The sequence below is a fragment of the Chrysemys picta genome, chromosome 22 (assembly GCF_011386835.1).
Source record: "Chrysemys picta bellii isolate R12L10 chromosome 22, ASM1138683v2, whole genome shotgun sequence".
NCBI classification, from domain to species: domain Eukaryota; kingdom Metazoa; phylum Chordata; order Testudines; family Emydidae; genus Chrysemys; species Chrysemys picta.
Genome location: NC_088812.1, coordinates 14,663,528 through 14,691,120, shown reverse-complemented (window position 1 = coordinate 14,691,120; position 27,593 = coordinate 14,663,528). Strand labels below are relative to the sequence as shown.

At 55.3% G+C, this 27,593-nt stretch overlaps 1 protein-coding gene across 1 annotated transcript; it reads left to right on the top strand.

The window, feature by feature from the left end:
* The first annotated feature begins 1,260 nt into the window (after positions 1-1,260).
* On the top strand, positions 1,261-27,593 carry CTDSP2 (CTD small phosphatase 2). The gene is given in 9 exon segments (XM_005297233.5): positions 1,261-1,457; positions 20,277-20,425; positions 21,075-21,113; positions 22,159-22,260; positions 22,746-22,788; positions 22,791-22,801; positions 23,347-23,439; positions 23,702-23,887; positions 24,037-27,593. Coding segments are annotated over 9 exon segments (813 nt in total). The 5' UTR covers positions 1,261-1,393; the 3' UTR covers positions 24,163-27,593.

Genomic DNA, 27,593 nt, shown 5'->3' with positions numbered 1-27,593 from the left:
GAATACAGCTCTGTAAATTTCAATCCGTGAGTACTATGTATCTGTCCCCTGAATGAAGTAGGGATACAGGTGGAAAAAATAGTGCAATTCAAATCCATATCATAACAGGGATCCAAGAAATCTGTTTGCCATGGAAAAACACCGAATGTGAGGTTTTTTTTTACGGAGAATGTTTAGTTTTTACATTCTGTGGAAAAAATAAAAACATACTGTAGAACCCTGTTTATCTGAGCCTTCATTATCCGGCTCTCCCTATTATCCTGCGTCAGGGCTTGGGCTGTCAGCCCCCTCCGGCGGGGCTCCCTATTGTAGCTGGAGAAACTAAAGTTCAGCGTTTCATTTTAATTGTGGAAAAACACAGATTTGTTGATATATATATATTTTTTAATCAGAGAATTGGGGGGGGGGGGTTATCACTGAGAACTAGGATTCCTGATCATAATGCATAAGTACAAGGGGGGCAAATTAAGGTTACTTGGGCATGCACCCCTCATAGCGATTGTCCTCTTCTCAAGGTAAGGGGGGGAGGAAGCCACTATCACGCTAGAAAGTGTTGCATACACCTTTCTCTTACGGTGGGCTACACAATCGTGCACCGTGACCTAACCTGCCAATCGGGGAGGGTGTATTTCCCCCACCCTGATCCTTGGCCAGGCTTGCACGGATCCCTGGGGTAAATTGAGGCACAACCAGAGCGCGACGCAGCCCCCGGTGGGAGAGGCGTGGCCGCCCCTGCCCACTCCCTGGGCGGCTGGAATGTTTATTAGGTAAACACCCCATAGTAAGCGTTCTAGCCCCGCCCTCTTCCCCGGCGGCCAATCAGAGCCCGGGAGCAGTTTCAAGGGTTCCCCCCTCCACTCTGAGCGCCTCTGGACTGATACAAAATAACAAAGCTTCGAACGTTGCCACAAAGTAACCGGGGGGCGCGGCCCCCACCCTCCCCGTGCGCCGCCTCGGGCTGGCGGGTCTCCCCCCTCCGGGTGTTTTGCCCGGGGTTGGCGCTCCGCAGGTCGGGCTCAGCCTGCCTCGGGGGCCCGGGGAGCTGCTGCTGGTTGTTTATCTGGAAGAGGGAGGGGGAGCCTGGAAACCGCGCCTGTGTCCCATTTCCTCTGGTGTGTGTGTGTGTGTGTGTATGCGTGTGGGGGGTTGGCTTTTTTTTTTTTTTTTTTTTGCGCTCCAGCCCCGGATTCTCCATGTTGGACCCGATCTGAGAAGCCCGGAGCCGCTGCTCGGCTTGCATGCATGCATGCATGCAGCCTACTCCAGGGCATTTGCAGCTGAGGACCACCCCACACCTCCTACACACAGCACCCCCGCCCCCACCTCCCTGGGCCTCTTCCTTCCCCCAACCCCCTCCCACCCAAAGGATCCCCTGGATCTGTGGGATTGTTAGATGGAAAGCGGTTCTATCATCACCCAAGTGCAGAGGGAAGAAGCCCTGGTGCTTGCAAAACAAGGTAAGGGAGAGAAAGTTAGAAACTTTGCAATAAGGAACAGGAGGCGTCTCTCTCCCCACCCCCTACTATCACCCCCACCTCCCCTATCTGTGCAGTGGTGGGGAGCGAACTCCTGATCTAGGCAACGTGGGGGCTGTTCCTGTTCTGTGCCAATGCGGAGGGGGTGTCTCTTGCACCCTTCCCCACTCGGGTTCGGCGCTGTTTAGCGACCTGTGTGGGGGGCTTTGCTCTTCCATCTCTGCAGCTACGCGGGGCCCCTCGCCTGCCGCCACCCCCTCCCCCCCCTTGGATTAACGTTTGCAAAAAGAGCCTTTGAAAGGGGGCGACTCGACCCAGCTGCAAAATCCTCACTTGACCCTTAAATGTGGTTGCGATTTTCTGCCTTTTCCCCTCCGCTGGTGGGGTTGTTTTTGTCGCTGTGATCGGCTCCCTCCCCTCCTTCCTCTTCTGTCCTGGGCGGCTGGGATTTGGGGAATTTTCATAAACATCCTAGTTATGTGGAGAGGAAGGAATGCCAGGGGCTTCTACTCCCCCCCCTTTCCGCTGAGCCCAGCTCCTGGACTTTCTTGGCATTTGACACGATTTATTTTATTATTATTTTTTTTGCATCGGAGATCTTAAAACGTCAGGTTTGAGCTCCATTGCTTCCTACTAGCTGCTGTTTGTTCTGCCCTGCCCTTGGCTACAAGTGGGGTGACCACACGTCCTGATATTAAGAGCTTTGTCTCATATAGGCAACTCCCCCCTGCCCTCCCCCCAAAAAAGTGTCCCAGTTTTTTCACACTTGCTATCTGGTCACCCGATCTACAAGTGGGTGCTCTCACGTTGGTCTAAGGGACTGTTTGTGGCTCTGTGCTGACCCCTCCAAGCAGCCTTCTCCCAAACCTGGCATTTTCCAAGCTGATATAGGAGATTTGGGGGGGGGGGGGGGGGGGGATGTCAATCCCAAGCTGTCTCCTGGTTTTGCCATGCCACAGACTGTGGCTTCCCCAGCATAGAGCGCCATGGTTTCATCATGGAAAAAACAAGACCGACCCGATGGGCTTTGCCAATTGCAGGACACTAGGATTGAAAGATCGATCCTCTTTGGCTTATGTATGGAAAACCTAGCTGGAAACACGAACCAGTTGAAATGTGCCCCTTATTGGTAGCTCTGTAGTCCAGTTCTGCTTTGGTTTTTTACTAGCCACTAGTTTCATCTACGGGCAATAAAACCTGTGCGGTGGCTTTTTTGCTTTTTTTTTTGAGGGGGGGAGGTTTTTGGAGAGATGAGCTCTTGAAATCAGCTGTGCAAAACTGTACTTGGAGACTCTGAAGGGCTGTGACTGGAGGAGTAGGAATAATTAGTCCATTGTTTATTGGGTGTTTCTGATTGCCCTGGTGATGCATTTGTTTGTGTGCAACAGAACATGGAATTGTCTTTTTTTTTTTTTTTTTTTTTTTTGAATGCTCTGGGGTTGCATGCGGGTTAATTTGGGGCCTCAGTTTTTCTCCAGTTCCTTTTTCCCAGTGTCTCCATGCTCTTAAAGAGGCAGTGTTATTCCTTTTAGGGCCAGAACTCTGAAAAAGTTCAGGGGTCGATTTATTTCTCTCCACCCACCGTGGGGCGCACATTTTCTAAAAGAGCTCCGCTCCAATTTTTAGGCATCTAAATAAAGGCCCTTTTATTCCCAAAGTGCTGGGCACCTGGCAGCTTCTCCTCAAATTTTATTTTCTTCCAAAAGAGCCAACCACTCCATGCGCCAGCCACTTCTTAGGGTGCCTGAATGTGGGCTGCATGCATGTTGGGTGCGCCCAGTGTTTTGAAATTGGCGAAACTGTGCAAAAGTCCAGTAGATTTTGCCCCTTGGACGCTAGAAATCAGCTACGTGCCCCACCGTGAGTGAAGGGAGTTTGTTTACCACCGTTCCCTCTGGCTGATTGGGGCCTGCCTACCTACCGATTAGCTCTTGGCAGGAGTGCCAGAGATCTTGGAGGTGGCATTGGCTTTGAACTTGCGTTGCTGTTCTCCCCCGGCACCCCACCCCCTTCTTCTTGGTGCCCTGGCTGATCCAGAAAGGTTTAATTGAATGCCAGCATCTAGTCGCTCCTCTGGCTTGCCTTGTTTCAGGGAAATGGAGGCTCATGGCAGTCGCCCAGAGAAACACTAATTTGGGTGGAGAAATCCCTAGCAAACAAACAAGTTGGCTCTATTTGGAAGTTGGTCGTGAGGAGGCCTGTGTGTTCTTTCTCCTTTTGTCTTGGTGGGTGGCACAGTAAAGGAGATGAATAATTCTTAAGTATTTTACTAGTAAAACTTGATTTTGATAAGGAAGTGGGACAAGTGTTGTTTTTTGGAGAGCGATGAACTACAAGTCTGAGCGTGGGGGGCACGTGGCTTTGGAGCCCCTCATTCCATAGTTTGCTGTTGGACACTGGCACAACCGGATACTGTTAGCAGTGCTGAGTTTGGGTTTAGTGCAGATGAGATGGGTCCTTCCCCATTACTGAGCCCTTCTGGGTTGTGTGTGCTGATCATCCTTTGGATTTTTGTGGACCCCAAATGACCACTTCAAAGAGAAATTTCCCTAGTGTCTAAACTCCCTATTATAATCTGCTTGATAGGAACGGTTTGTGTCGTTGGCTTTTGACAGTGTAAATTCCTCTTAAAGTGGAGGTTTCACTGCTTCTGTGTGTGTGTGTTTGTTTTTTTTCCTTTTGGAGTTTGCCCTCAGCAATTCATTAGCGAGGTTTCAAATAACTAGTTGTTGGACCTTCACAATTGCAGTTGTAGAGAGATCCCTCTTGATATTTGACCTGAGTTTTAATCAGACCCCAGTCCTTCCCCACATGATCAGCACGGAAGATAGTCACAGGATTGTCAAACCTTCTTACTGGAATTAGTTTAGAAGAACACCACTTAATAGGAAAAAATTCAGTAAGTCCTTAATTATCTGATGAAATAAATGATCCTTCAATTTTAGAGGTTTGGAATCTTTGCAGAGGAATTTTGGGGTCTTTTCTCAATTTTTTTTTTTAATCTTGAAAATGCAGACACAAATTTTAAAAAGGTATTCCCACTGTTTGTGGGTGAGATTTGTAGTTAAGGATAATTTATTGACTTGGTAGGAGCTGCGCCTGCTACCTTTGGGATGTTTACAGAACAGCAAAGTTTTAATGGGTTTTTCTCTTCTTAGAAGCAGTGATTTATGTGTAAGCAGAAGAAAGCCAGTGAAATTCTCCTTTCTAGAGGATCTCTCTCTTTCTCTCTCCACTCTGGCTTTAAATGTTCAGTAACTTCCCAGGCAGAAAACGTATTTCCTCCTCTTCTATATGTTTCTTTGTGGTTTGAACACAATATTGCAACATGACGTTTAACTCAGTCAGCAGCGCTGGGACTTTGTGTGCATTTCCCCCCATTTCTAGGAACTTCCCAAACAGATTTTTTTTTTTTTTTTTTGCCTAAAGCAAATGATTCGTGCTGAAATGTCCCCCGAGCGGATCCTCGGTGAGGAAAGTATGTGTTCCTTCCATATGTCCTTAGGGAGTACAATATCTTCGGTACCATTGAGCTCAGTACCAGGGGCACACACGCCACCCCCTCCCTGGGTGGTCGGTATTCCTAAAGGCTGGGATTGGGCAGGATTGCTTTTCCTGTTGAGTTATTCTCGGGGCTGGATTTTGATTGCTGCAAGAGATCAGGATTTCTGGTCGTGACAGCCATTTTTGGAGCCAGATCAAACAGCAACGTGCTGAATCGACTCCTCTGTTTTGAAAAATGCACTGCAAATTGCAGTGCTCAGGGAGGTAACTGACAGGGGTGCGTGAGGCCATTTTAAGATCCATTTTAACCAACCCTTTCAATCCCTTTACAAAATAATGGATCGGGAGCAGCATTGGTTGACCCCTCTTCCCTTAATCCCACAAAACAGCTTTTCTCTCTGATTTTATTTGTTGAAAGAGAGGCACCAAAAACCTTGTTTAGCATGAATCTGATACTGAAACGTGCTCCTTGCTGATTTTTGCAGAAGATCTACAGTTTGGAAATGTTTCTTAACCCCATTATAATGTATAGCTGTATTTGCCTGGGAAAGGACTAGGGGCGTAGAGAACATGATGCCAAAATGTCCAACAGGAAGGATTGTCTAGTGGTTAGAGCGGTAGCTGGGGACTCGGGAGACCCAGGTTCAATTCCCTGCTTTGCCACAGACTTGCTTTGTGACCCTGAAGTGGGACCCACAAAGGTACTTAGGCATCTACACCCCCGATTTACATGCCTAAATCCCAGTTTTGGCTCCACTGCGATCCCCAAAACTCCTGCTGAACCCTGTAGGTGCCTAAACTTGCTTAAGCACCTACGTTTTCAGGATAACAGTTCCCTCGATGTCTATGTCCTGCCTTTATGCAGGCGCACCAGTGTCTTCCTCTAGGCACCTGGACACTTATGTCCTGCCTAAGCCCCAGAGCGATTAACGAACTGGGGGGAGATAGAGACGCATCTGCCTATGTTGCATGCAGGGTCCAATCCGGTAGGCGTGCTGAGAAACTGCCTCCAGGATCAGGTCCCTGTCAGAATCCAACTGGAGGAGGAGGTGGGGATGGTTCCCACCTTAAATTGTTTAGCCCAGTGGTTAGAGCATTCGCTGTGGGAGAGCCAGGTTCAGTTCCCTCTCTCTGCCAGATTTGAACAGAGATTTCCTGCCTTTCCGGAGAGTGCTCTAACCACTGAGCTAGGGGGTATTTTGATGTGGGGCTCCCTGAGGCCATGTCTACACTACAGAGGCACAACTGTGTCGCTCTAGTGCCATAGTGTAGACGCTTCCTACATCAAAAGAAGTTTTTTTCCCCCCTATCAGTGTAGCATGTCCACCTCTCCAAGAGGCGATAACCAGGTTGGCGGAAGGATTCTTCCTTTGAGCTAGTGGGGTTAGTTAAATTGACTGAACTGCGTCGCACAAGGCCTGACGTTTTTTCACAGCCCTGAACGACGTAACTAGGTCAATACCAGGCCTTAGTCCGTCCTATTAAAGCTGTTCCACTTTGGTTAAATACTTAAGTCGTTGGGCCAGAGAGAGTCACTGTATAGGTCAGTGGTTAGGTGGGAGACAGGACACCTCGGGTCCAGTCCCGTGCAGCCCTTTATGATTTATCCACAGTGGAACAGCTTCAGCAACAGAACTGGGTCCCCCAATCGGAATAGCCCATAGCTCAGTGGTTAGAGCACGCTCCTGAAAGAGAGGATTTGACCGGGTGTCTCCCTTCTCCCTCTCTGGCAGAGAGGGGGAATTGAACCTCGGTCTCCCACATCCCGGGTGAGTGCGAGTCAGGCAACAAACAGCTTCAGTGCCTACTGCCTGACTCCAGGAGAGGGGTTCCCATTCATGGCTTGCTAACAGACCTAGATGCCTCCCTGCAGCCTGGATTTAGGTGCCTATCTCTAGGAAAGGGGCAAAGGCTTAGCACGCCCCGCTCCATCATTGGCATCTCCCATTGGCTAGCTTAGGTGGCTCCCCACCTACCATGCTGGCTTTGCCCATTTTAAGGCACCTGTCTCTCCCCATTCATTGTCTAGGGAGCCTGGTTTGGGCTTTGCGGATGGCGGGGGGGGCGTTCCTGTTTATTTCTAGGTGCCTAGAAGTTAGGTGCCGTGAGGTTGAGTGTTGCAACACCTAATTCCCTTTGTGGATCCCACCCTTAGTTGCTTTGTCCTCAGTTCCCCTCCTAGCACTGCTCTATCTCACGAGGGGTGGTGAAGATAAGAGTATGTGGTACTCAGATATCATGGTAAGGAGGACCATATAAGTAGACAAGATAGATCTTGCCAAGGACTTATGAATCCCCACACCCTTAGACCTTGTCTTACATCCTTAAGTCTTGTTTTACATATTAGATAATCACAGTGGTGCCTTCTGGTATTATAATCTCTGAATCAACGCTGGGATTTCCCCCACAGATGTAACCATGCCAATGTAAGCCCCCTAGCGTAGATGTGACGTGCGCCACCGCAGGGTGATGGGCACCAGGGTAAATGGGGGCGGGGGGCTACACCAGGAGTTTGCATTGGTGCAGCTACATCAGTGGCAGAAATTCCAACATAGGCTATGGATTGTTGTTCGACGTATATATTGCAGTGGCACATAAAAGGTCACAACCAAGTTGGGGCCTGTTGTGCCGGGCGCTGTACAGATCTGTGATAAGTGACCGCTCCTGCCCTAAAGATTGTATAAACTAGACCATAGCATCAGCCTCACAGAATAATGTCCCTCTGGGCAGAGGCTTCTGGGTTATAATTGGATTTGCCTTTTACACCTTGTCATGTGCTTGAAATAATTTGGCATTTTCCTTCTGCTTCGCTATAAATGGTGCCTCCCTTAGAGAAGCAAGTCCCACCGGGTATTGATTCAGTGATATAATGCAGTGAAAGGCCATTGTTGTGTTTGTTTGTTTTTAAATGGAGATGCCCATTAATTAGGCAGTGATTACTACGAGCTGATGGGGAATCTAGCGTGGTGCTCCCCACCCCCAGAACCTCGATCGGCAAACCCAGCCCCGGCCCTTTAAGAGGGTCGCACTTCACTGTTCTTAATTGGCCTCCTCCGCACCTAACTCCTAAATAAGGGCACTTTGCATAGGCCGTGAGAGGCGCAAGGGCAGCATGGGCTCGGGTATCGTTGGGAGGATTGCAGAGGATGTGCAGTAAGAGCTCTCTGGTTGTAGAACACCGAGGCCTTTCCCTCTTAAATACGTGATTGACTCCCTCCCCCTTCACAGCAGGACTCCTGGTTTTTTCCTGCAAGAACCTGGAGTGTCGTTGGGCTGTGTTCCCTTTGGCCTCCTCTAGGTGGTTATTTTGTACTGTTGCGGCACCGTTGGTGGGAGCTCTAGTGTAGAGAAGGCTCTGGGCGACCATCAGCGTTTTTCATGCCCTAGGGGCGTGAAATGACAGGGTCAGATGACCTAGTGTTTAAAATACAGACTGGCGCCTGATGCCTTGTCTACACTATTGCTTTTCCCTCCCCTCCCCCCCTTTTGAAATTGTACTAGCATTAGCGATGGGAAAGAATTCAGAAAGAAGATTAATGTAGGTAGGGCCTCTGGGGGTGAGGAGCGGTGTCTTTTGTTGGGAGAGACCCTGGTTTGCTCTGGAAGACTTAGGTATATCTCCATATATATTTATTATCTCATAGAACTGGAAGGGACCTCGAAAGGTCATCGAGTCCAGCCCCCTGCCTTCACTAGCAGGACCAGATTTTTGCCCCAGATCCCTAAGTGGCCCCCTCAAGGATTGAACTCACAACCCTGGGTTTAGCAGGCCAATGCTCCAACCAAGCACTTACATCACGCTTTTCAATAGTACAAATGCTCACTAGGTTAACCTTAGCACTTCCCTTCCCCGCGGTGTGGTTGCGATCATCCCTGTTTAACAGAGAGGTGACTTGCTCAAGGCCATAGCGGGAGCCGGTGTTAGCTCTGGGATTAGAACCCAGGAGTTCCTGGATCCCAGCCTCACGTTCAGTCCACTGGACCTTCTGTGTCAGGACTTAGACGCAGTAAATGGAAGCTGCAGGGATGAGACCAAGGATTGGGGGTTCTCCAAATGGGAGCTAGGTGCCCCCAATCCTGGCCAAGATGCTCAGCCGAAGCTCGATTACTCTCAGCCACAGACTCGTTAATTTGACTCGACTTCTCTCTCCTTGATGCAGCTGAGGAAGGGGAGAGCTATGCCTTGGATTTTAAAGGCCTGTATCCTATTTTCAAATGTCTGTCACAGGCGTGGTGTCTCTACTCTGGCTAAGGGCTGGTCTACGCTGGGAACTTCATGAGCATAGCTTCTTCGCTGAGCGAGGTAACTATACCAGCCTCACCCCTGGCATAGACTGTGCGAGGTTGATGGAAGAATTCCTCCATCGACCGAGCTGCTGCTGCTTCTCGGGGCGGTGGATGGGAGAACCCTTCCCAGCCACATAAATAGTGTCTACACCGTAGCACTGGAGCTGCGCTGCTGTAGCCGTATCCAGTGTAGACAAGCCCTGATCATCTCCAACCAGGCAGTTCGGCCTTACGACGGTTGGTGAAGCTTGTCACTGCCCCTCTGGCTTTGGGCACCTCTGAGTTCCAGGGAAGACTTTGTGAACTAACGGGTTGGGGTGAGACGACATACTGCCCTGGCCCACCTCCCGACCTGTGGCTGAGGTTCAGGAACAGGGATTGGGAGCAAAAGAGCGTATTCCTCACCCAGATAGTTCAGTGGTTTGAGCATTGGCCCCCTAAACCCAGGGTTGCGAGTTCAATCCTTGAGGGGGCCATTTAGGGATCTGGGGCAAAAATCTGTCAGGGACGGTCCTGCTGGTGAAGGCAGGGGACTGGACTCGATGACCTTTCAAGGTCCCTTCCAGCTCTATGAGATCGGTATAGCTCCATATTAATTAATAAAGTTTCACATGCTGCTCCTAGAGACCGTTGTGTGACCTTCCAGAACTGGAAAAACCCCGGGTCCTCAGAGCCTCCTCAAATAGCATTGAACCAGGTTTGTGATCTCCTCCTTAAGGCGAGGCTAGACAGAAATTGTATGGAGGAAGGGGCCCATCCACCCTCTTGTAGGGGAGTCGGAGATAATATCTGACCCAGGTGACATGACTGAGACCTGGAGCGTCGGCTGGGAGCATTCGCTCATCTGGGCTGCTAATGGAAGAAACTCGCCCTGCCCAACCACCAACCTCCTCCCGTCAGTGTGTGCAAGAAGGAAGTCCTGGGAAGCTGCGAATCAGACTTTTAACGAGCTGGTGGGTGGGGGAGGGTTATACTGTGCGTCCCAGCCCAGGAGGAATTCCTGTCTTTCTGCCCTGTTAGCCTTTGCTAAACAGGTTTACGCTGGGGGTGAGCCTGTGCTGTCTGGCCCGTCCTCACCAGTTGCCTTGTGCAAGGTGGATGATTGAACCAGCCGCTGGTCAGCCCCTGTGCCTGGGGTTGTGATTCACAGGGACCGGACCAGCTGTGTGCCAGGCAAAAGCCAAGGCTTCTCCTGCTGTAACTTCTCTCTAAATCTGGGCAGAGGCTGGCATGGAGGATGGGAGGGGCTGGGGCATCACTCAGTGCTGGGTCACTCTCCGAGTGAAAGTAGGTTTCATTTTACTCAGGATGGCCTGTGACTGAAAGCCGTTTCCCCCCCAGCCCCACATCTCTTTGCTCCAGCAGGAGTGCCCCCTGTTCAGTGCTGTCCATCAAACCCTTCCCCTGGGGTTCCGGGGGCTGGGCCCTGGGGTTCCTGTGTTTTGGGGTAGTGACGACACTGACGTGAGAGGTGAACTTTTGCGGTTTGTCGCGCCAGAATCCATTGGTTCCTGAGATGATTTTTTTTTTGGCTAGGGCTAGGAGCAACGTATCCTTTTTTTTTTGGCTCTACCGATTTTTAGATGATCCGTTTGGACTTGTTCTGGTCTTTTTTAAAAAGGAAAACCCAACGAGCGTGTGCTGTTGTCTTCTGTAAGCGTATTCACCTGCTTGGGGGTGGTTGAACTTCAGTCTTGCCGGCTGCCAGTTTGCAGTCTGGGTGACTGTGCCGTGCGTTGCCAGAAACGTGGGTGTTAAAAACGCCTGAGCTCACCTGAGGTTTGTCTGTCCCTCGACTTCCACTGGTGGTGGGAGTTACAGGGCTAAAATCCTTTGTTTCGGAGGCTGGCTTCAGGAAACCCGGAGCATATCCTGGGAGCATTTCCAGTAGTGTCAGAAAACATACAGAACTGCATGGAAGGGTTTGCCCGAATCTCAGGATCGTTTCAGGGCATAATCTCTTGCCCGGGGTATGGTCCTTGGCACACAGAATGCCAAAGTATGTTTATTCAGTGACTCGAAATCAGTCAAGCTGTGTATTTATCTCCAGCTTCCAGCCTCCTCATTCAGTGGGTGCTGCAGGGTGGTTGCAGGATGTTGGGTAGTTTACTCCTACACACAGCCAACGTGCTGCTAAGATCTTACATCTCTGTTCTCCCTGTGCCCTTGGCCCCGCTTACGCTGTGCAGGTGATTGAGACAAGTTGGAGGTTCTCCCCAGGGCAGGTGGGAGACGCTGTTGGGAGGTTTAACAAATAAACAATACTTTTGACATGTCATTTCTCTGCTTCGATACCTTAATGACAGTTCCCTGGATTGGGAATGCACTGGGATTATTGCAAAGCAACTCCCTCTGTACCACGCCCAGCACCGTGCTTGTGCAGATGCCTCTAAGCACAGAAACCCGAGCCGTCTCCCCCAGAGAGCCCTAGCTCTCCCTCTCCACGATCCCCTCTGTGAGAGGAAGCTGTCAGCGGGAGGCAGCTGTGGGCTGCCTGGACAGAGGGACTGGTCTTTGTTCTGCAAAGTTGCACTGAAATATTGGCGTTGAGGAGTGGGGCTGGGTACGTGTCACAAGGGCTGGGCTCGGCTCAGGGTGAAAAGTACCAGGGGGATTGCAACCGATTGGGGCTCAGAAGCTGCACCATCACTGGTCTAGGGTGGGTTTAGGGACTGTTTAAACCCCCCTCCTGGGTGCAAGGGGAAGGTCCCTCGGTCGAGCTCTAAATCTCCCCCCTGTTGGGAGCTGCAAAATCTGTGCAAGGGAAAAGTCTCCTGCCCCTTCCCAGCCCCACCCCCGTGGCCACTTAGTGCTTGCAGTGGCCAGCCCCTTGGAACTGGTGACATTTGATAGAACAGGGGCTCTGCCATGTGAATAATTCATGTCCTGGAGCTCCCTGCCTGCTCTGAAGGGCTCATCTGCTCTGGGACCTCCCAGAATTCCTTTCTGCTCTGGGGCCTCCGCCCTTACTGCGGTGGGTTAACCCCCTCCCCCTTCCCTCTCATCTGCTCTGCAGCACCCCCAGTCTGACCTGGGACCCCACCGCTTGTCTTGGGAGTGAAGTTGCAGAGCGAGGGAGGCAGGAAGCGGCTCCTTCGGAGCACGGCAACCCCACGTCTTCTGGGAGCCGCTGGGGGGGAGTCGCCTTTCCCTTGGCACTGCTTGTTCCTGGGCCAGTGTCCTCACAGGTCAGGCAAGCTGTCAGGTGCCGGAGACCCTTCCTCCCCTCCGCGTCTCATCCCAGGGGATCCCGCTCTGCTGCCTGGCCCTGATCTCCCCACGTGGGGACAGGCTCCAGGCAGAGGGAGTTTCCACTTGGGATTCCTAGTTTCTCCCTGGCCCCCAAAGAGAGACCATCCCAATCGCTTCCTGACCCTGTAAACTCGTCCCTCCACGGGGCCCCGGGCCAGGCCACTGAGACGTGCTGAGGATGCACTCGGTGTATTTTTGACACTGAGTAACTGCTCCGTGCATCGGCAGCGAATGTATTAACTGGCAGCTTTGGTGCATGGAGCTCGCTGGGGGGGTGCCTGGGCCAGGGAGGATGTGGGGGCTCAGCCCCTCAGCATTGTGGGCTGAAGTTGAGCTTGCCTCCAGCTGCAAGGTGCAAATGGGGGGTCACCTCCCCTTCCTTACGGGGACGGGCTGGGGAGGGAAGCCTGGGCTCGCTGGGACGGGCCGATAACCCGTCCGTTTCCCCTCTGTTGTCGTTCGAGCTTCAGTCCGAACAGACTGGAAATTGGTGGGTGGCGTTTATTGGGCTCCTCTGGGTGGCTTCCCCTGGGGCTGAGGGTCTTTGAGATTTCCCCCTTCCCCAGGGCAACTAGAAACCCAGAGGAGACGTAACCACCTGGGGAGAGTCCAAGTATGGGACGAGGGGACAGGTGCAGTGTGATGGCTGCATTAGTGCCTAGACAGAACAGGGAATCAGGAGGGCAGGGTGAGAGGAAAGGGCGGTGGGCGGGGACTGAAGTGCACTGGAGGGGAGGGGTCTGGCAAAGCAAAGTGTGGGCATGGGGTGGGGAGCGGGGGAGGATATATGCGGGAGTGACAGAAAGGCGGGGGCCCTTGTGCGCCTCCTAGGAAGTAAATCACTGTCCTGTTGCACCAAGAAATAGGCTCTCTAGGGGCTGCCATAGGAAGGTGAGTGACTCTTCACAGGGACAGTCGGGGTGGGGGTACTACACTAAAGCCCCCACCCCCAGGGTACAGAGTGGTGGCACTTTGGTTCCTGAGGTGAGTTCAGTCACCAGCAAGATGCGCCCCTCTGCTCTCCCTGCAATGGCTGGGCCTGGCCCTCCCCGCAGTCAGACCTTACCTTAGCCTGGGATGCTTGCCTCTCATTAACCTTCGGCACTTAGGCTTGGAAATCAAGGGAGCAGCTGCCTTGGATTGGAAGACCCACCCCCACACTGCACTCTGCGTGATGGGTCCCCGAACAGTGTGGCTCTGGAAGGGAGGTGGCGAGACCCCACTGCCTGCAGCATCCGTCTGGAACTGCCATTGTGGAGACAGAAGATCCGGAAAGGTGGACAAATGATGAAGGCCGCAGTACGACAGCCCAGATACTACGGTGATGGGTGCTCTAGAAATCCCAGGATTGTATTCTCACTGCAGTGACTTGTCCAATATCTTTTTCCAGCTCCAAGTGCAAAACCTTCTTAATCTCTTCCCCCAAACCACTGTTGCTGCAATTTGCATCCAGTGCTCTCTGGACAAGAGCCTCTGCTGTGACCAGTTGCCGCTGTGTCTTGCCCTCCAGCTCCCAGGTGTCCTGCCAGATGGGATTTCATGCTGGCAGACTGAAACATCACCTGGTCTGTTCCATGGGCTGCAGAGACCAGCCTCCCCGGTCCTGGGGCTGCCGCTACTGCAGCGCGCTCCAGGACCTGCCCAGCAACAGTCACCTGGAAAACAATGAGGAGAACTTCAAGCCAGATCCGTTCTTGCCCTGTGCTGGGAGCCTACGAGGAGCTGGAACTGGTGCTGCTATGAGCCCTGGAGCGGTTTGGGGAAAGGTGTTTATTGGAGCATAGAAAAAATCGGAGGGATCCATGCTGTGGCCAAGGAAAAGCTCTCCGCTGACTTTGGCTTCTTCTCACAGATGGTACTTGGTATCCCGCGAACCTCTCCAGCTCACTACCCCTCTCCCTGTTCATGACCCTGGCTCCCTTGGCACATAGATTTGCCTCCCTTTATGAGACCAGGCGTCCATCGCGACCAGGAGCCTGTCTTGGAGAGCAGCCATCCCAGCTCCCTGCAGGATGTTGGGCCTGTGACCGTGGTACCCAGCTCAGGAGAAGTGGTTGGATACCATATATACCACGGCCCCCTGTACCTTTGTCTCTGCCTCCTTCTCACTTGTCTCCTTCTCTCAAGAGCTGCGTTGGACACTGGGTTACTAGAACCGACTTCAGTCTTGGCTATTTTGAGAGCTGCTGGCTGACTCATGCATTGACCTTCGCCACCACGTCCCCAAACGTTGGTGCGCCTCGGCATATACAGTAGGAAATACAGTCTTTTCCAATGAGTGTGGTTTGGCCCATAAAGGACCTGGTGATGCCGGAAATGCTCTGGAGTCTCCATTGGGGAGCCAGATGATAGCTATGTCCCTGACCCTGTTATGCCAGGGGTTGGGAGTTGGCCCTAAGGAACCCGTTCCCCATCTCTCTCCGCCTTTAAAACACACACATGTGATCTCAAGCCACTAATATCCCCCTAGACAAATAAGCACGTGACAAAGGTGTTGGATTAGCAACAGCGAGGTCAGATCAGCGAGGAACTCGCTCTCTCCTCTTCGCAGCATCAGGCGCTCAATCTATTTATCTTAACAAAGAGAGGGTTAAGGGATGGCTTGATCACAGTCTGCAAGTACCTACGTGGGGAATAAAAATTTGCTGGGCTCTTTGATCTGGCAGACAAAAGTCTAACAGAATCCAATGGCTGGAAGTTAAAGCTAGACAAATTCAGAGGGGAAATTAGGCACCTGTTTAGCAGTGAAGGGAATTAACCGTTGGAAGAATTTTACCAGGGGTTGTGGTGAATTCTCCATTGCTGGCAAACGCGAGGGAATTCAGGGGTGTTACGTGGGAGAGCAGACTAGATGATCCCAGTGGTCCCTTCTAGCCTAGGAACCTTCTGACGTGCTTTGGGATGGTTTGGAGCATTCCCAAGTTAGGGCTCCCTGCAAAAACACTTCTCTCGATACTACCCCGGCGGCCCGACCCCTCACCCAGCATGAAGCTGATCCCAACTTGCCTGCTGTTCCTGGAACGCACGTGTGAGCCGCGTTGGGGGAAGTGTGTGGGGGGGTGTAAGAATCCCATGGGGCGGTGACTTGGGGCTGTCTCTCTCTGGGCTGGGCAGGAGAATCATTGAGAGCGAATCAAAGCCCACAAGTGCTTCCATCATGGAGTCTTGCTGGTATCCAGATGCCTCGACCACCTGCTTCTGTCTTCCTCATGGCTGGCAACTTGAATCCTTCCTCATACTGCCATAGGCAATGCAGCTGGGTCATCGTCTGACTCGGTAGCCCCAGCCTACCCTCCAGGCAGTTGCTTCTGGGGCTCTGGGCAGCACGAGCCATGCCTCTTCCTCGGCCACCAACCCGGCTGCAAGGACCAGGCAAAGCCGTTGGAGAGGACAAGGCTGTAGGCCCATCTCAATTGCTGGGAGGGTTGGTTCTGCAGGCAGGTGCCACAGTATTGCTGCAGCTAGCTTCCAACCTGGGCTGCCCCAGATTCTCCGTCGCCAGGGTCTGCCACCACCGCAGATGGCGGGGCTAGAGATGCTGCTCGCATGGAGTGAAACCTCCCAAAGCGGATGGGCTGCTGGAGCCTGGTGGCTGGCCCTGTGAGAACAGGGGCAATTTGGAAGGCTAAGTGAGGTAATAAAGTTTAGGATCCCCTCCCTGCTTTGCACAAACTGTCTTTATCATCAGCTAACAAAGCCCGGCTTGAGCCTCCTTGCTGACTCATTGACTACAATTGTCCTGCTTGTTTCCTGGTGCATCAGCTGGAGATGCAAATTCAGAGAGGGAGCCAGGTGGGGTTAGGTGAGGGGTCAAGATGAGCATAAAACTTGGAGGGTGGAGAAGGCTTCTTGAACTGCTCATTGTCTAGTCTGTATCAGCCAAGTCGCCTCCTTCCCCGGGCCCAACATGAAAATAGAAACCCACAACCTGGAAAGGTTCCCCCCAGGTGGGAGTGGATCTATGGGTCGGGCGCTAATTGCGGGAGAAGGGAAATAACTGATTGGGTTCCAGTGTGGTCTGAAATGTCACCAGGAGTGAGAGAGTGAAGCCAACTGGGCACGGGACACTGAAGTCCGTATTTTAAAGAGATTTTTCAGGCTTGTCTACACGGCGAGTTATTCCAGAAGCTATTCCTGTTGTACTCCAGAATAAGAGCAGCACCCGCATGTGGAGGTAATCGGGAATAGTTAAACGGCTTTATATTCACACCCTACCTTAGTCTGGATTAACGTTCATGTGTAGACGTGCCTTCTCCTCCATTTCCATGGCTCGTGGCTACTTTTTGTTTGCAACTGATTTGTTTTAGAGGTGATCAGACTTCCGGATTGAGGGGGGCAATTTACGGTGCCCTGACGTTCAGCATGGAGTATTCAATAGCATTTCATAGCAACTGCTGCTGGAGCTGGGCACATTGGGCCCACAGGCTCCTGTGATGGCAAATCCTCTGTTCCTATCTCTTCTTCGGTGGGGGTGTTCTCCATGTTCGTTCCCCTAGGGGCACGTTCCTGGCACTTTGGGGTTTGGAGAAGCCCCGAAGAGCAGATAATGCAGTGATGGGGTTGGGAGCATCGGATCTGGAGACTCGAGTTTGACCGTGGCCTGGGGGTTCTTGGTTGCCGGTCCTATCTCATAGAGCTGGAAGGGACCTTGAAAGGTCATCGAGTCTAGTCCGCTGCCTTCACCAGCAGGACCAAGTACTGTCCCTGACAGATTTTTGCCCTAGATCCCTGAATGGCCCCCTCAAGGATTGAACTCACAACCCTGGGTGTAGTAGGCCAACGCTCAAACCACTGAGCTATGCTGTTGAGCTTCTGCAGGTGGTGGAGGAGTGAAAGGTGCTTCCTCGCTCCCGGTGCTTAGCTCAGCATTGCGAAGGAGATGGGGAAAGAGTTTCGGCCCCAAATGGAGGTTTTAAAAAGGAAATTTAAGATCTGCTTGTGAAGAGATTCTCTGACCAGGGAGGAACAAGGAAATGCAGCAAGGGTTAGAAATTAATCTTAGCCCGGGAAAGGTGCTGGGTGTGTGCGTGGGGGTGTGTGTGCGTGTGTTTGTGTACGTGGGGGGGAGGCTGTTTTGTTCCACCCTTGAAGGCTACCCTGTAAAGGGCAGAGCGCCTGTCACTTTCCACCCCGTGTGCCTCCTGCTGCCTCCAGGCCTGGTACCTCCCTCAGTGCTCTCCCAGCACCCCACAGAGTTTGTCCCTTTGGATTGTCAGCAAAGCAAACATCAGGTTTATCATTAACCGATCCCAGCCCTGAGCCGGCCGGGCTCCGGCCCTGCTTCTAGCTGGCACGTCCATTGGTCAATGGTTCTTGTCACGATTGGGAGCGAACCCTGCATTTGTCTCTGTAAATGGGAGGTGGTTGGTGTGAGGAGACCATTGGCCCGTGATCCGTAAGGCAAAGTTTTTTCAGACTCTCTGGAGCCAGCCAGTCTCCTGCCCGGCTTCCCCCTCTGTGCTGTCCTATAACTTCTGCACCCTGACCCTGAGAACGGCTCTCTTGGTCTGGGGCCAGGGCTCGCGGGAGGGAAGCCATCGCCGAATGCGGCTGGGGTGATTAACGCCGTTTAACCTCGTCCGCCAGAGCACGGCGCCAGGGAAAGAGGAAATGGAGAAGGACAGGGACGCAGCCTGATCTTTCTCGCTGCCGGGAGCTGGTGCAGGGAGCTCTAGACACAGATTACCCATCCCACAGATGGGTTGGGATCGCTGCTGGCCCCAGGTTCCTCTCCCCAGTTACAATCCTGGGGACACTCGGCTCAGATCTCTCCAGGATGGGACGGGGATGAAGCCTGCCAGGCGAGACACCCCCGGGTGCGTGCTGTGAGCATGCAGATGCATGAGGCACTTTCAGCCCCCAGAAGAAGGTACTAGTTGCAGGAGAGGTGAAGGGACTTGCACAAGGCTACACAATGAGTCGGTGGCGGAGTTCATGGTGGGTGAATCCTTAGCCCTCAGCCCCCCTGTGCCTTGCAGTGGCCATGCTGTTTTCCCGGATCAGGCTGGCTGCACAGTGGCGCTGGTGTGAAGTCTCTTCACGTGGGCGTCACTACAACTCGCCAGCCTCTCTGCCTGCTCCTCCGGCCCATGGGCTGTGTCTGCCTGTGCTGCATGGGCCCAGGGAGATCCCAGGGGGGTGGGGCACAGATAAGGAAGGGGCGAATCTCTGTTGAGACATTTACTCAAAGGGCTGCGTGTGCTCAGCACCCTTGAAGGATACCAGGCACTTCTGGAGCCCTGGGTGCAAATCCCGGCTTGGGTCCCAAGAGCAGATAAGCCCCACGTCACCTCCGTGGAGCATGGTGCAACATTTGGCCTACGGGGGGAAGCCTGTCTTCGAGAGACCAGTGTGGGGGGGAGTTGGGAGAGTTGTGGTGCACGGTGCATGGAGTTGGCCAGTCAGCCCTACCATGCCCAGGTGCCCATTTGTGCTTAGATGCTGGTGGGCCTTGGCACCTGTTGCCTAGAGGTGCTGGTGACTCAGGTGGCACGGAAGGTGATGGGAATTCTTCTCAACTGACTCTAAAACCCAAGATGATATGCTGGGACTGGAGGGGAGCAAAACCTGGGGTGCAGAATGACAGTGGAGGGGGTGGAGCCAGAGAGTGCGAGGGAGGGGCCCCCTGGCACCCTGGGGCAGTGGAGTTATGGCACCGGGATTGTGCTGATGGAAGGATGCAGTTTCCAGAGCGAGGCTCGGAGCTGCTCCGGAGTGCGGCCGCCGACTGCAGGCTCCAGCCCTGCTTTGCCGCTCCTGCTGGTCTGACCGCTCTGACTCCCACGGAGTTGCTCCCGTTTTACACCAGCGTTAGCGAGGAGATCAGGCCTTTCGTTTTCGGACTCTTTGGGAGGGAGGGATTGGGGGTCTCAGTTGCACAATGGTCCCGGAGATGCTGCGGTCCCTCCCCAGCCCAGCGGCTCAGAGCCCAGGCTGGCATCTCTGCCCTGTGAACAGCTGCCTGGTTTTCTTGGGGGGGAAAACCTTGCAGAGTTTTTTACCGCCTGGTGCCCAAGAATGGCTGAATTTAGCATGTGTTGTCCCCAGCTCACCTTCCATCCAGACTCAGTGACTGTCACTTGGCTAATGATCACGCTAGGGGGCTGTGACATGTGCCCCCAGGTTGTTTCCCCACCATTGGCTCTGAGCCAGGGGCTGTTTATCTCACCCCTTGCACCAGCCTGCCAGCTCCCCCTCCTCCTGGGGGCTCCCCCTCCCACTTCTGGTCCTCCAGCAGCTCCCGGACATGGCTGTACTTCAAAGGTGCTGGGGACTTGTGGGTCTGCAGCGCCACCTTCTGGCTGCTACTCAACATTGCAGCCCTGGGTCCCTCCCAGTTTGGGGTTGGGAGGGTCGCAGCCTTCAACGGCCCGTTGGGTGGGATGGGGCAGTGGGGAGGGACATGTGGTGGTGGGTTAGCACGTGGATGAGTGAGGACCGTTGGGCTGAATCCACTCCATCCTTCAAGGAATTTTACCCACAGTCCTTTGCTTGGATTTCTGCTATGGTTCGTTTTTCAGGGGTTCACTCGTCCCCTCCTCACCCCCCCCCCCCGGTCCTGCCCTGTTGGGCCCATATTCCTCATTGATTGCAACCCTTGTGGTGAGCTAGTCTCCCAGACACGTTGCAGTGGACTGGACCTCTCCCGCCAGCCCCTGCAATACCGAGAGGTTGGGTCTGTATCCCGCGTGGGGAGCTGGCTTTGTGCGGGCGACCATCCTGCTTACGCTTGGCTGTGGTTCTCTCCCCGTGCTCCAGGGTTGGTGTCCAAGTCTTCTCCCAAGAAACCTCGTGGCCGGAACATATTCAAGGCGCTTTTCTGTTGCCTCCGCACACAGAATGTCGGTCAGTCAGGCTGCGGTGGGGAGCATGCACTGCACAAGGAGGAACCCAGCACCATCGCTAAGGTAAGGGGGCTGCAGGGCAGGGGGGACCTGGAGCTGGGCTACCGACCCTCTAGACACCAGTGTGTTTGACCCCACATAGGACATGCCCGAGTCTTAAGAACGAAGCTTGTTTGTCATTGATCACGGTAAACCAAAAAGCCATTCTGTAGCCTTGCCGCAGACGTGAATGGAAGGAACCCTCGTCCAAGCACAGCCCCCTAAAGTTGCAGCCATCTCCCCCAAAACTCATAGAGCAGGTGTGTGTGCAGGTACCCCCACCTGCGTGATGGGAATGTTCCACCAGGTGGCAGCACTGGGCCCCTTCTCCATAAGAGTGTGTGTGTGAGAGAGAGAGAGAGAGAGAGATGACTGCAGCAGTTTCGTCTCTGAGTCCTTCCCTGCTTGATCTGTCTTAATTCTCATGTTCTCCGGCTGACCCAGTGCTTGTGCTGCTATTCATTAGCCTTTGATTATTTCTTAACTGATTTCTCTCAGATGAGAATTGCTGCAAGCACATGGCAGCAGATCGCAGGGGAGTTCTGTCCTGTCCCCGGATGGCTAGGGCTAAGGGGCGGGTTAGTCCCGCAGCCCCGTCAGGGCCACGCTGTCTCTCTGCTGCTGCCGGCTGTCACTCTAATACCTGTGTTTCTCCTCTTCTTTCCCGCTTTAGTCCGATCTGCTGCAGTGTCTTCAGTACCAGTTCTACCAGGTATTTGTGTGGGTATTTGTGTGGGTGGCTGAGATTCCCAGCTCCGATCTCCCAAGCAAATGCCCCTTCCTCTCCTGCAGAAACAGGCCCTGATCCAAACCCCACAGTATCCCTGGGAGTCCTGTGGATTTTGCTTGGGTGTTGGCTCCAGCCCAAAGTGAGCTGCCTTCCCAGGGAAGGTGGAGAAGCTTAAGACTGTAACATTCCCTTACTCCCCCTCGCTTCAAAGTTCCCCACTCGTCCCTGAGCATTGTGGGATGGGGACCGCTCCTCCACTGGAGAAAAGGTAAAGGCCGCCATCTCTTAGCGCCACCATCTCATTGCCAGAGGGTGTCGTGAAGGCCAGAAGCATAATTCAAAAGAGAACGAGATAAGTTCCTGGAGGAGAGGTCCATCAGTGGCTATTAGCCAAGATGGCCAGGGACACAACCCCATGCACTGGGTGTCCCTAGCCTCTGACTGCCAGACGCTGGGACTGGACGACAGGGGACGGATCACTTGATAATTGCCCTGTTCTGTTCACTCCCTCTGAAGCATCTGGTACCGGCCACTGTCGGAAGACAGGATCTTGGGCTAGATGGGTCATTGGTCAGACCCAGTCTGGCTGTTCTTATGTGCCAGGGTCCGTGCAGTTTTGGCATGAGGTCTCTCCCCAGTCCCTGGGCGCTCCCAGTGGGAATTCAGGATGGTCCAGATGGGAAGGAGGCTGGTAATTCTGTAGGGTGCTCCGGGTCATGGGGAGGGTATCGCCCAGATATCTGGATGGGATGTTTAGAGTCTCCCTGCTGGTCCGCAGTGGAATTCTCTCCAGTGTGAGGACATGGATGGACACCCCAACTCGGTGTGAGATGGGGGAGCTGCTGGAGACGAGGAGCCTTCTCCAAGGGGTGTGGGGGCGGGGGGGGGGTCTGCTGGTTAGTTCCACTGGCCCTGATCTCCATGGAGGGGTCTCGCTTTGGGGAGGGGCAACTCAACCTGTGAACTGCATGTGGGCCAGGGCTGCTCCCCGAATCCCTCTGACAGCTGGGCGTGTATCTGCTTGCAGATTCCCGGGACGTGCCTGCTCCCCGAGGTGACTCAGCGGGACCAGGGCAGGATCTGCGTGGTGATCGATCTGGATGAGACGTTGGTGCACAGCTCCTTTAAGGTGACCCCACGTGCTTGCTCAGGGGGCAGGGTGGAGGGGTGGCGCAGGGAGGCGGCTGGTGGGAAGAGACGGTGCGGGGGCAGGAACAGGCGGGTCTGGCTCTCAGGAGCTGGGTTCTGAGCCACTGCTGGCCACGGAGAATACTTAATCCCAGATCCCGTGAATGCCCGATAAACGGGTGACGCGCCGGGGGCTGGAAACGAGGCATGAGATGTTCTTGGAGGGGCTGGGGCAGCTGTGGAGGTTGGGATCTGCTGAGCCCCGTTGGCTGGACAGCAGAGCAGCTGGGGGTTGGAGCAGGTCCTGGAGGCTCCTCGCCTGCTAAAGCAAAATTCTCCGACGCCATCTCCCCCAGAGCAGAGCCAGATGCGTGCGGAGACACCCCGGCATGCGTGCTCTCAGTCTGGTTTCCTGTTGCCCCTGGGGCTGCCGAGATGGGGAACCCCCTCTGCTCTTGTGCTAACAGATCCCTTTTCCCCCCTCAGCCAATCAACAATGCTGACTTCATAGTGCCTGTGGAGATAGAGGGACCTTGCACCAGGTAAGCGAGTCCCTCTGATGGGTGGGTGGCGCTGTGACCAGGATCTGTTCCAGGAGCTGGGCCCGTCCTGCCCTGTGTGCGAGGCGGGCCCATTCCCTGGGGCCGCGGAGGATCTGCGGAGGCCGTAGCCCGGTTCAAGTAATCCAGGATAGGCTGTTACCAGGCAGCACGGCCTATTCTTGATTACTTGTTTCAGGAGGCGGCTGCTGGCGCCGGAGGAAGATGGACTCGACGGGGCTGGTTCGGCGCCGGGCGTGGCGGGGGGAGGGGAGCGGTGATGGGACCCGGCTGAAGCCCCACGCTGGCTGCAGCGACGAGCACGGGGCAGCCCCTCCGTGCCCCTCCAGCTGGCTCCCAAGGGGCAGCTTGGGCAGGTGGCGCTAGGCACCAGGCTCCATCTGCTTGAGAATAAAGCCCCAGGCCAATGCTGCCTCCCCCCCACTTGCCAGCAGAAGCAGGGAACCCGAGCATCGTCCCCCGGGGGCTGTGTTCCCCTCACCCCGGAGTCTCTCCTGCCCCCTGCTGACGGCCCCTCACCTCCTTAGGTCTATGTGCTCAAGAGACCTTTTGTGGACGAATTCCTGAGGCGGATGGGCGAGCTGTTTGAGTGTGTCCTCTTCACTGCCAGCCTGGCCAAGGTGAGGGAAACCTGGGGGGAGTGGGGTGCTCCGCACTCTGCCAGCCTGCTCCGGGCAGAGGGGACGTGGTTGGGAGAGGTTCTCTGTGCTGCTGCCTGGCCGTGGCCTAGCCAAGGCGGGAGGGGGATATCTTCTGAGCAAGCCGAGCCGCTCCTGCTAGCCCTGGCGCTGGGCTGCGGGGGACGGCGGGGAACCGAGCCGCTCCGGTCACGTGCCGGCGGAGCCCGCTCTAAGCAACACGCCGCTCTCTTGCTCTTGCCAGTATGCCGACCCGGTGACGGACCTTCTGGACAAGTGCGGGGTGTTCCGGGCGCGGCTCTTCCGGGAGTCCTGCGTCTTCCACCAGGGCTGCTACGTCAAGGACCTGAGCCGCCTGGGCCGGGACCTGCACAAGACACTCATCCTGGACAACTCGCCGGCTTCCTACATCTTCCACCCGGAGAACGCGGTGAGCGCCCCGGGCCACGGCTGAGCTCCTGGGGGTGGCTAAGCGGAGCGGAGACAAGCCGTGCTCCGTCGAGGATCTGGGCCCAGCCTGCCTTGACTTCTCTGTGGGGCTCCTGCTGACCCTCCCCTCCCGTCCTTGCCCCCCTGCAGGTCCCCGTCCAGTCTTGGTTTGATGACATGGCGGACACAGAGCTGCTCAACCTCATCCCCATCTTCGAAGAGCTGAGCGAAGCTGAGGACGTTTATACCAGCCTCGGCCAGCTGCGGGCGCCGTAGAGCCTCCAGTGCCCTGGCGGCCCATTTCTGCAGGGGACTTTCACTCAGTGCCTTCGCTAGCAGCCGGGAGGAGGTGGTCGGGCAAGGAGTCGGCTCCCGGGCCCCAGTGGCAGTGCCAGAGCCCTCGCCTCTCGGACCGGGGCGCAGGACGGGATGTTGGATTGCGAAGCGGGGAAATCTCTGTAGCCCTGGTCACAGGTCTGAGCCCGTCTCCTGGTAGCCCTGGGGTCTCTGCACTGCGGGGTGCAGGGCTCCCCGCGCTCCGACTTGCAAACGGGGCCCTGCTTCCCGCCCCGCTCGCCTCCCTGACACACAGCGCCTGCGGATTCCACGTGGGGGGCCTGGCTGGGCGACTCCTGCCATGGGGGGGTGGGGAGGGGGGTGCATCCCAATGCCTGCCTTCTCCCCCCACGTGCTGCTCTGAGAGCAACTGCCTGAACAGACGGCCAGCCTCCCGGCAGGACGGCCCTCCAGCTCTCCAAAGGGCAAACGCCAGCTGTCCCCGGCCCCTGGAGGCGTCCCCGGCCCCTGGAGACGTCCCGCATGGCGGGGCAGCTGCTGCGGCCCTTTGCTGTGGCTTTCTCCGAATCCCGCTGTCGGTGCCTGGGGCTGGGCCAGAGCCCTGCCTTTGTCATCCCCCCCTCCCAGTCTCATCCTCCCACGGGGAGCCACTGATCCCATTCCCTGTAACCCTCTCCCCCAGGAGGCACCTACTGAGGCCTCTGGAGCTGGAGCCAGGCCTGTCTGGGGTCAGCAACCCACTCCCCAGTCGTCGTCCTCCCGGCAAGGCCCAGGCCCAGGGACTCCTATCCTGAGGGAGCCTCTCCATCCTCCCTTGTCCCTTAACCTGCTCCTTCCAGGAGCTGGGTCTCCAGCCCAACCAGATCCTCCTTCCTGGCCTGGATCCCAGCGTCGCTCTGAAGGATGTTCCTGGAGCAGCCCCAGCTGGGTCCCGTGACTCCCAACAGCTGCCGTTGCCCAGTGGAGCTGAGATCCTTGCCTCATACCAATTGCCGCTCGGCTCCAAAGGAGGGGGAGATGCTGAGAGCGGCCCAGCCAGAGGCTGCCGTAACGGGTAACTTTAAACCAAAGCCACACTCCACCTCGCTAGCCGGTTCAGCCCAAAGCAGGGGCCGGCGGGGGCACCTTTGAGCTGCAGGGAGACAGTCACCTTGGACTCACACTCCTACAGTCCAAAGCAGCGCGCTCTATCTAGGGGATCACGCCCACCGCCCTGCCTTAACTGCTGCCCTCCATCTGGGACATGGGGCCCATGAAAACAAGATGCTTCCTCCACCACCAGCAGGCTGCTGGGGCGAAGCCTGGAACATCCCCTCCGTGGGGTGCTGAAGGGGTCGGGAGCCACATATTCAGTGCGAGAAGCCCCCCACTGAAGTCCCAGTGTGGTGACATCTTCAGCTTCAACAGCTGCTGCAGGTGGTCCCAGGAAACGCTCACTGGAGCTGAGCCCCTTGGCGATAGGAGACTTTGGCACCAGCCCCCCCCCCAAAAAATCCCCCCAGCTCTGCGTTGTGCTGACCCCGCTCTCTCAGCACAGCTTGACTTCCCCACACCAGCCTGGCGAGACGGGGCCCTTCCTCTGACCTCCGTCTCTCTGATCTCCCAGCATTCCTCGTCGGTGCCACAACACAACCCCGCAAGGCCCGGCGGAATCTGCCAGGATGGCGTTTGTGGCATGTCATATCCGTGGCCGCCCCGATGAGCGGTGGCTGCTGCGGGCACCTCTGCCACTCCAGCATTGGCAACCGCCCCTCTCCATCTCGGTGCCTTCCCCCCCCCCCTGCACCTTCCGCTTTGGCATTTCCAAAGAGAACCAGCTCTTCGTCCAAGCCAAATGTCGACCGGGTTGCAGGCAGCATCCCCTCCCCGAGGGGGCTCTCGGGAGGGCTGGGCCGTGGCTGTCGCTCTGCCCGCGTGGCGTTGGAGCCTGGCGCACATCCCTCTGGCAGCAGGACAGACTCTGCTGGGCTGTTACACCATCAAGTGCCGTTAGGCCGCAGGCCAGTGCCAAGGGGCACCCCCGTCTGGGCCTCGCCCCCGTGTCTGACCTGCTTCACTTCTGTGAGCAAGATGGAGAGGCAGCCGTGTCTGCGCCACTCAGCTTTACCTTCCCCCATCGCCCGCCCGGGCTGGCCCCCACTGTGAACTTTGTGGGTCACGGCCAAGCCCCAGGCCCGGGGAGGGCACCATGGGACCAAAGCTGGGAGACCCGTGCCTGGCTGGGCCCTGGGGCAGGCCGACCCCCTTCCTGCCCTCGGGGTGCTGTTCTCAGGCCCAGCTAGGAAGGGCCGGGACCTGTCGGAGTGACTCAGAAGGAGAAGGGCCGACAGCCTAGGTTTGGTGTCGGAGGAACCGGGAACCCCCTCCCCCTGCAGGTCTCCCCTGCCCCTCAGGGTCCGAGTCCTTATAGGGGAGATCTCAGTAACAGGCCCATGTGTGCCGGGAGCGGGGACTCCAGCTCTGCACATTGTAGAGGGGAGCCCAGCAGGGAGCAGTGGAGCACCAGGCCCGATGGGGTGATGGTGGTGGGGGGACACCCCAACTTCTAATAAATACAGGTTTCCTCTCCCCCCTCGAATTCCCTCCCACCTCGGGAACACAACTCAACATTGAGCTTCTCAGGACCCTTCCTCCCCAACCTCTGATGTGGCTTGAAATGCCCATGCTAGGATGTGAAATTGGTCCCTTGTTTGCTTCCCCTCCCCCCAGGTGGGGGAACCACCCCACACCTGTATTGTAGAAATTTTCCAGCAGTGGTTACCACATCTGACCTGTTCTCCCCCCCCACCCTTGCACATACCTGGGGGACCTGCCCCAGCATCCGGTCCAGCCCCACTCCTATCCCTCGTCTGCTGATTCAACGGCCTCTGGTGAGTTACCCCGAAATGCACATGGCTGTGGGAAATCCCCACCCCCTGTACTGCAGCCAGGAGTCCTGAGGACGGGGGAGTCTAGCTGCAGGTGCTTGGGCAGGTCTCATGCCTCCAACACCCCAACTGGCAGCAGGTGAGCCCCAAAATGCAGCCTGGCCAGGGCCTCGGAGCTGGGCTTCCTCAGGCCTCCTTCAGCATGCACATGCTCACCTGAGCTCACTGATTTGCCTTTCACGTGGGGCCGTGTTCCCCTAAACCCCACAGCTCTGCTCAGGCCCCCCCTCCCATTGCAATTGGGGGGGTGCCCCCATCTCCCACGGTGGGGGTCGGTGCACTCAGCATGAGGCCCTGGGGTGTCCCCCCCGCCTTCCAGGGCATAAAGACTTCAGTTGCTTTGGTGACACGCTTACGTCCTTCTGTTTGTTACATTTTTGTCTTATTCAAAAGAAAAAACTTGAAGCCGGCGCTGCTGTCTCGGTCTTTCTATTTTTGGAATCTTTGTATTAACTACGATTAAAGCCAGGAAAGGAAAGTGAA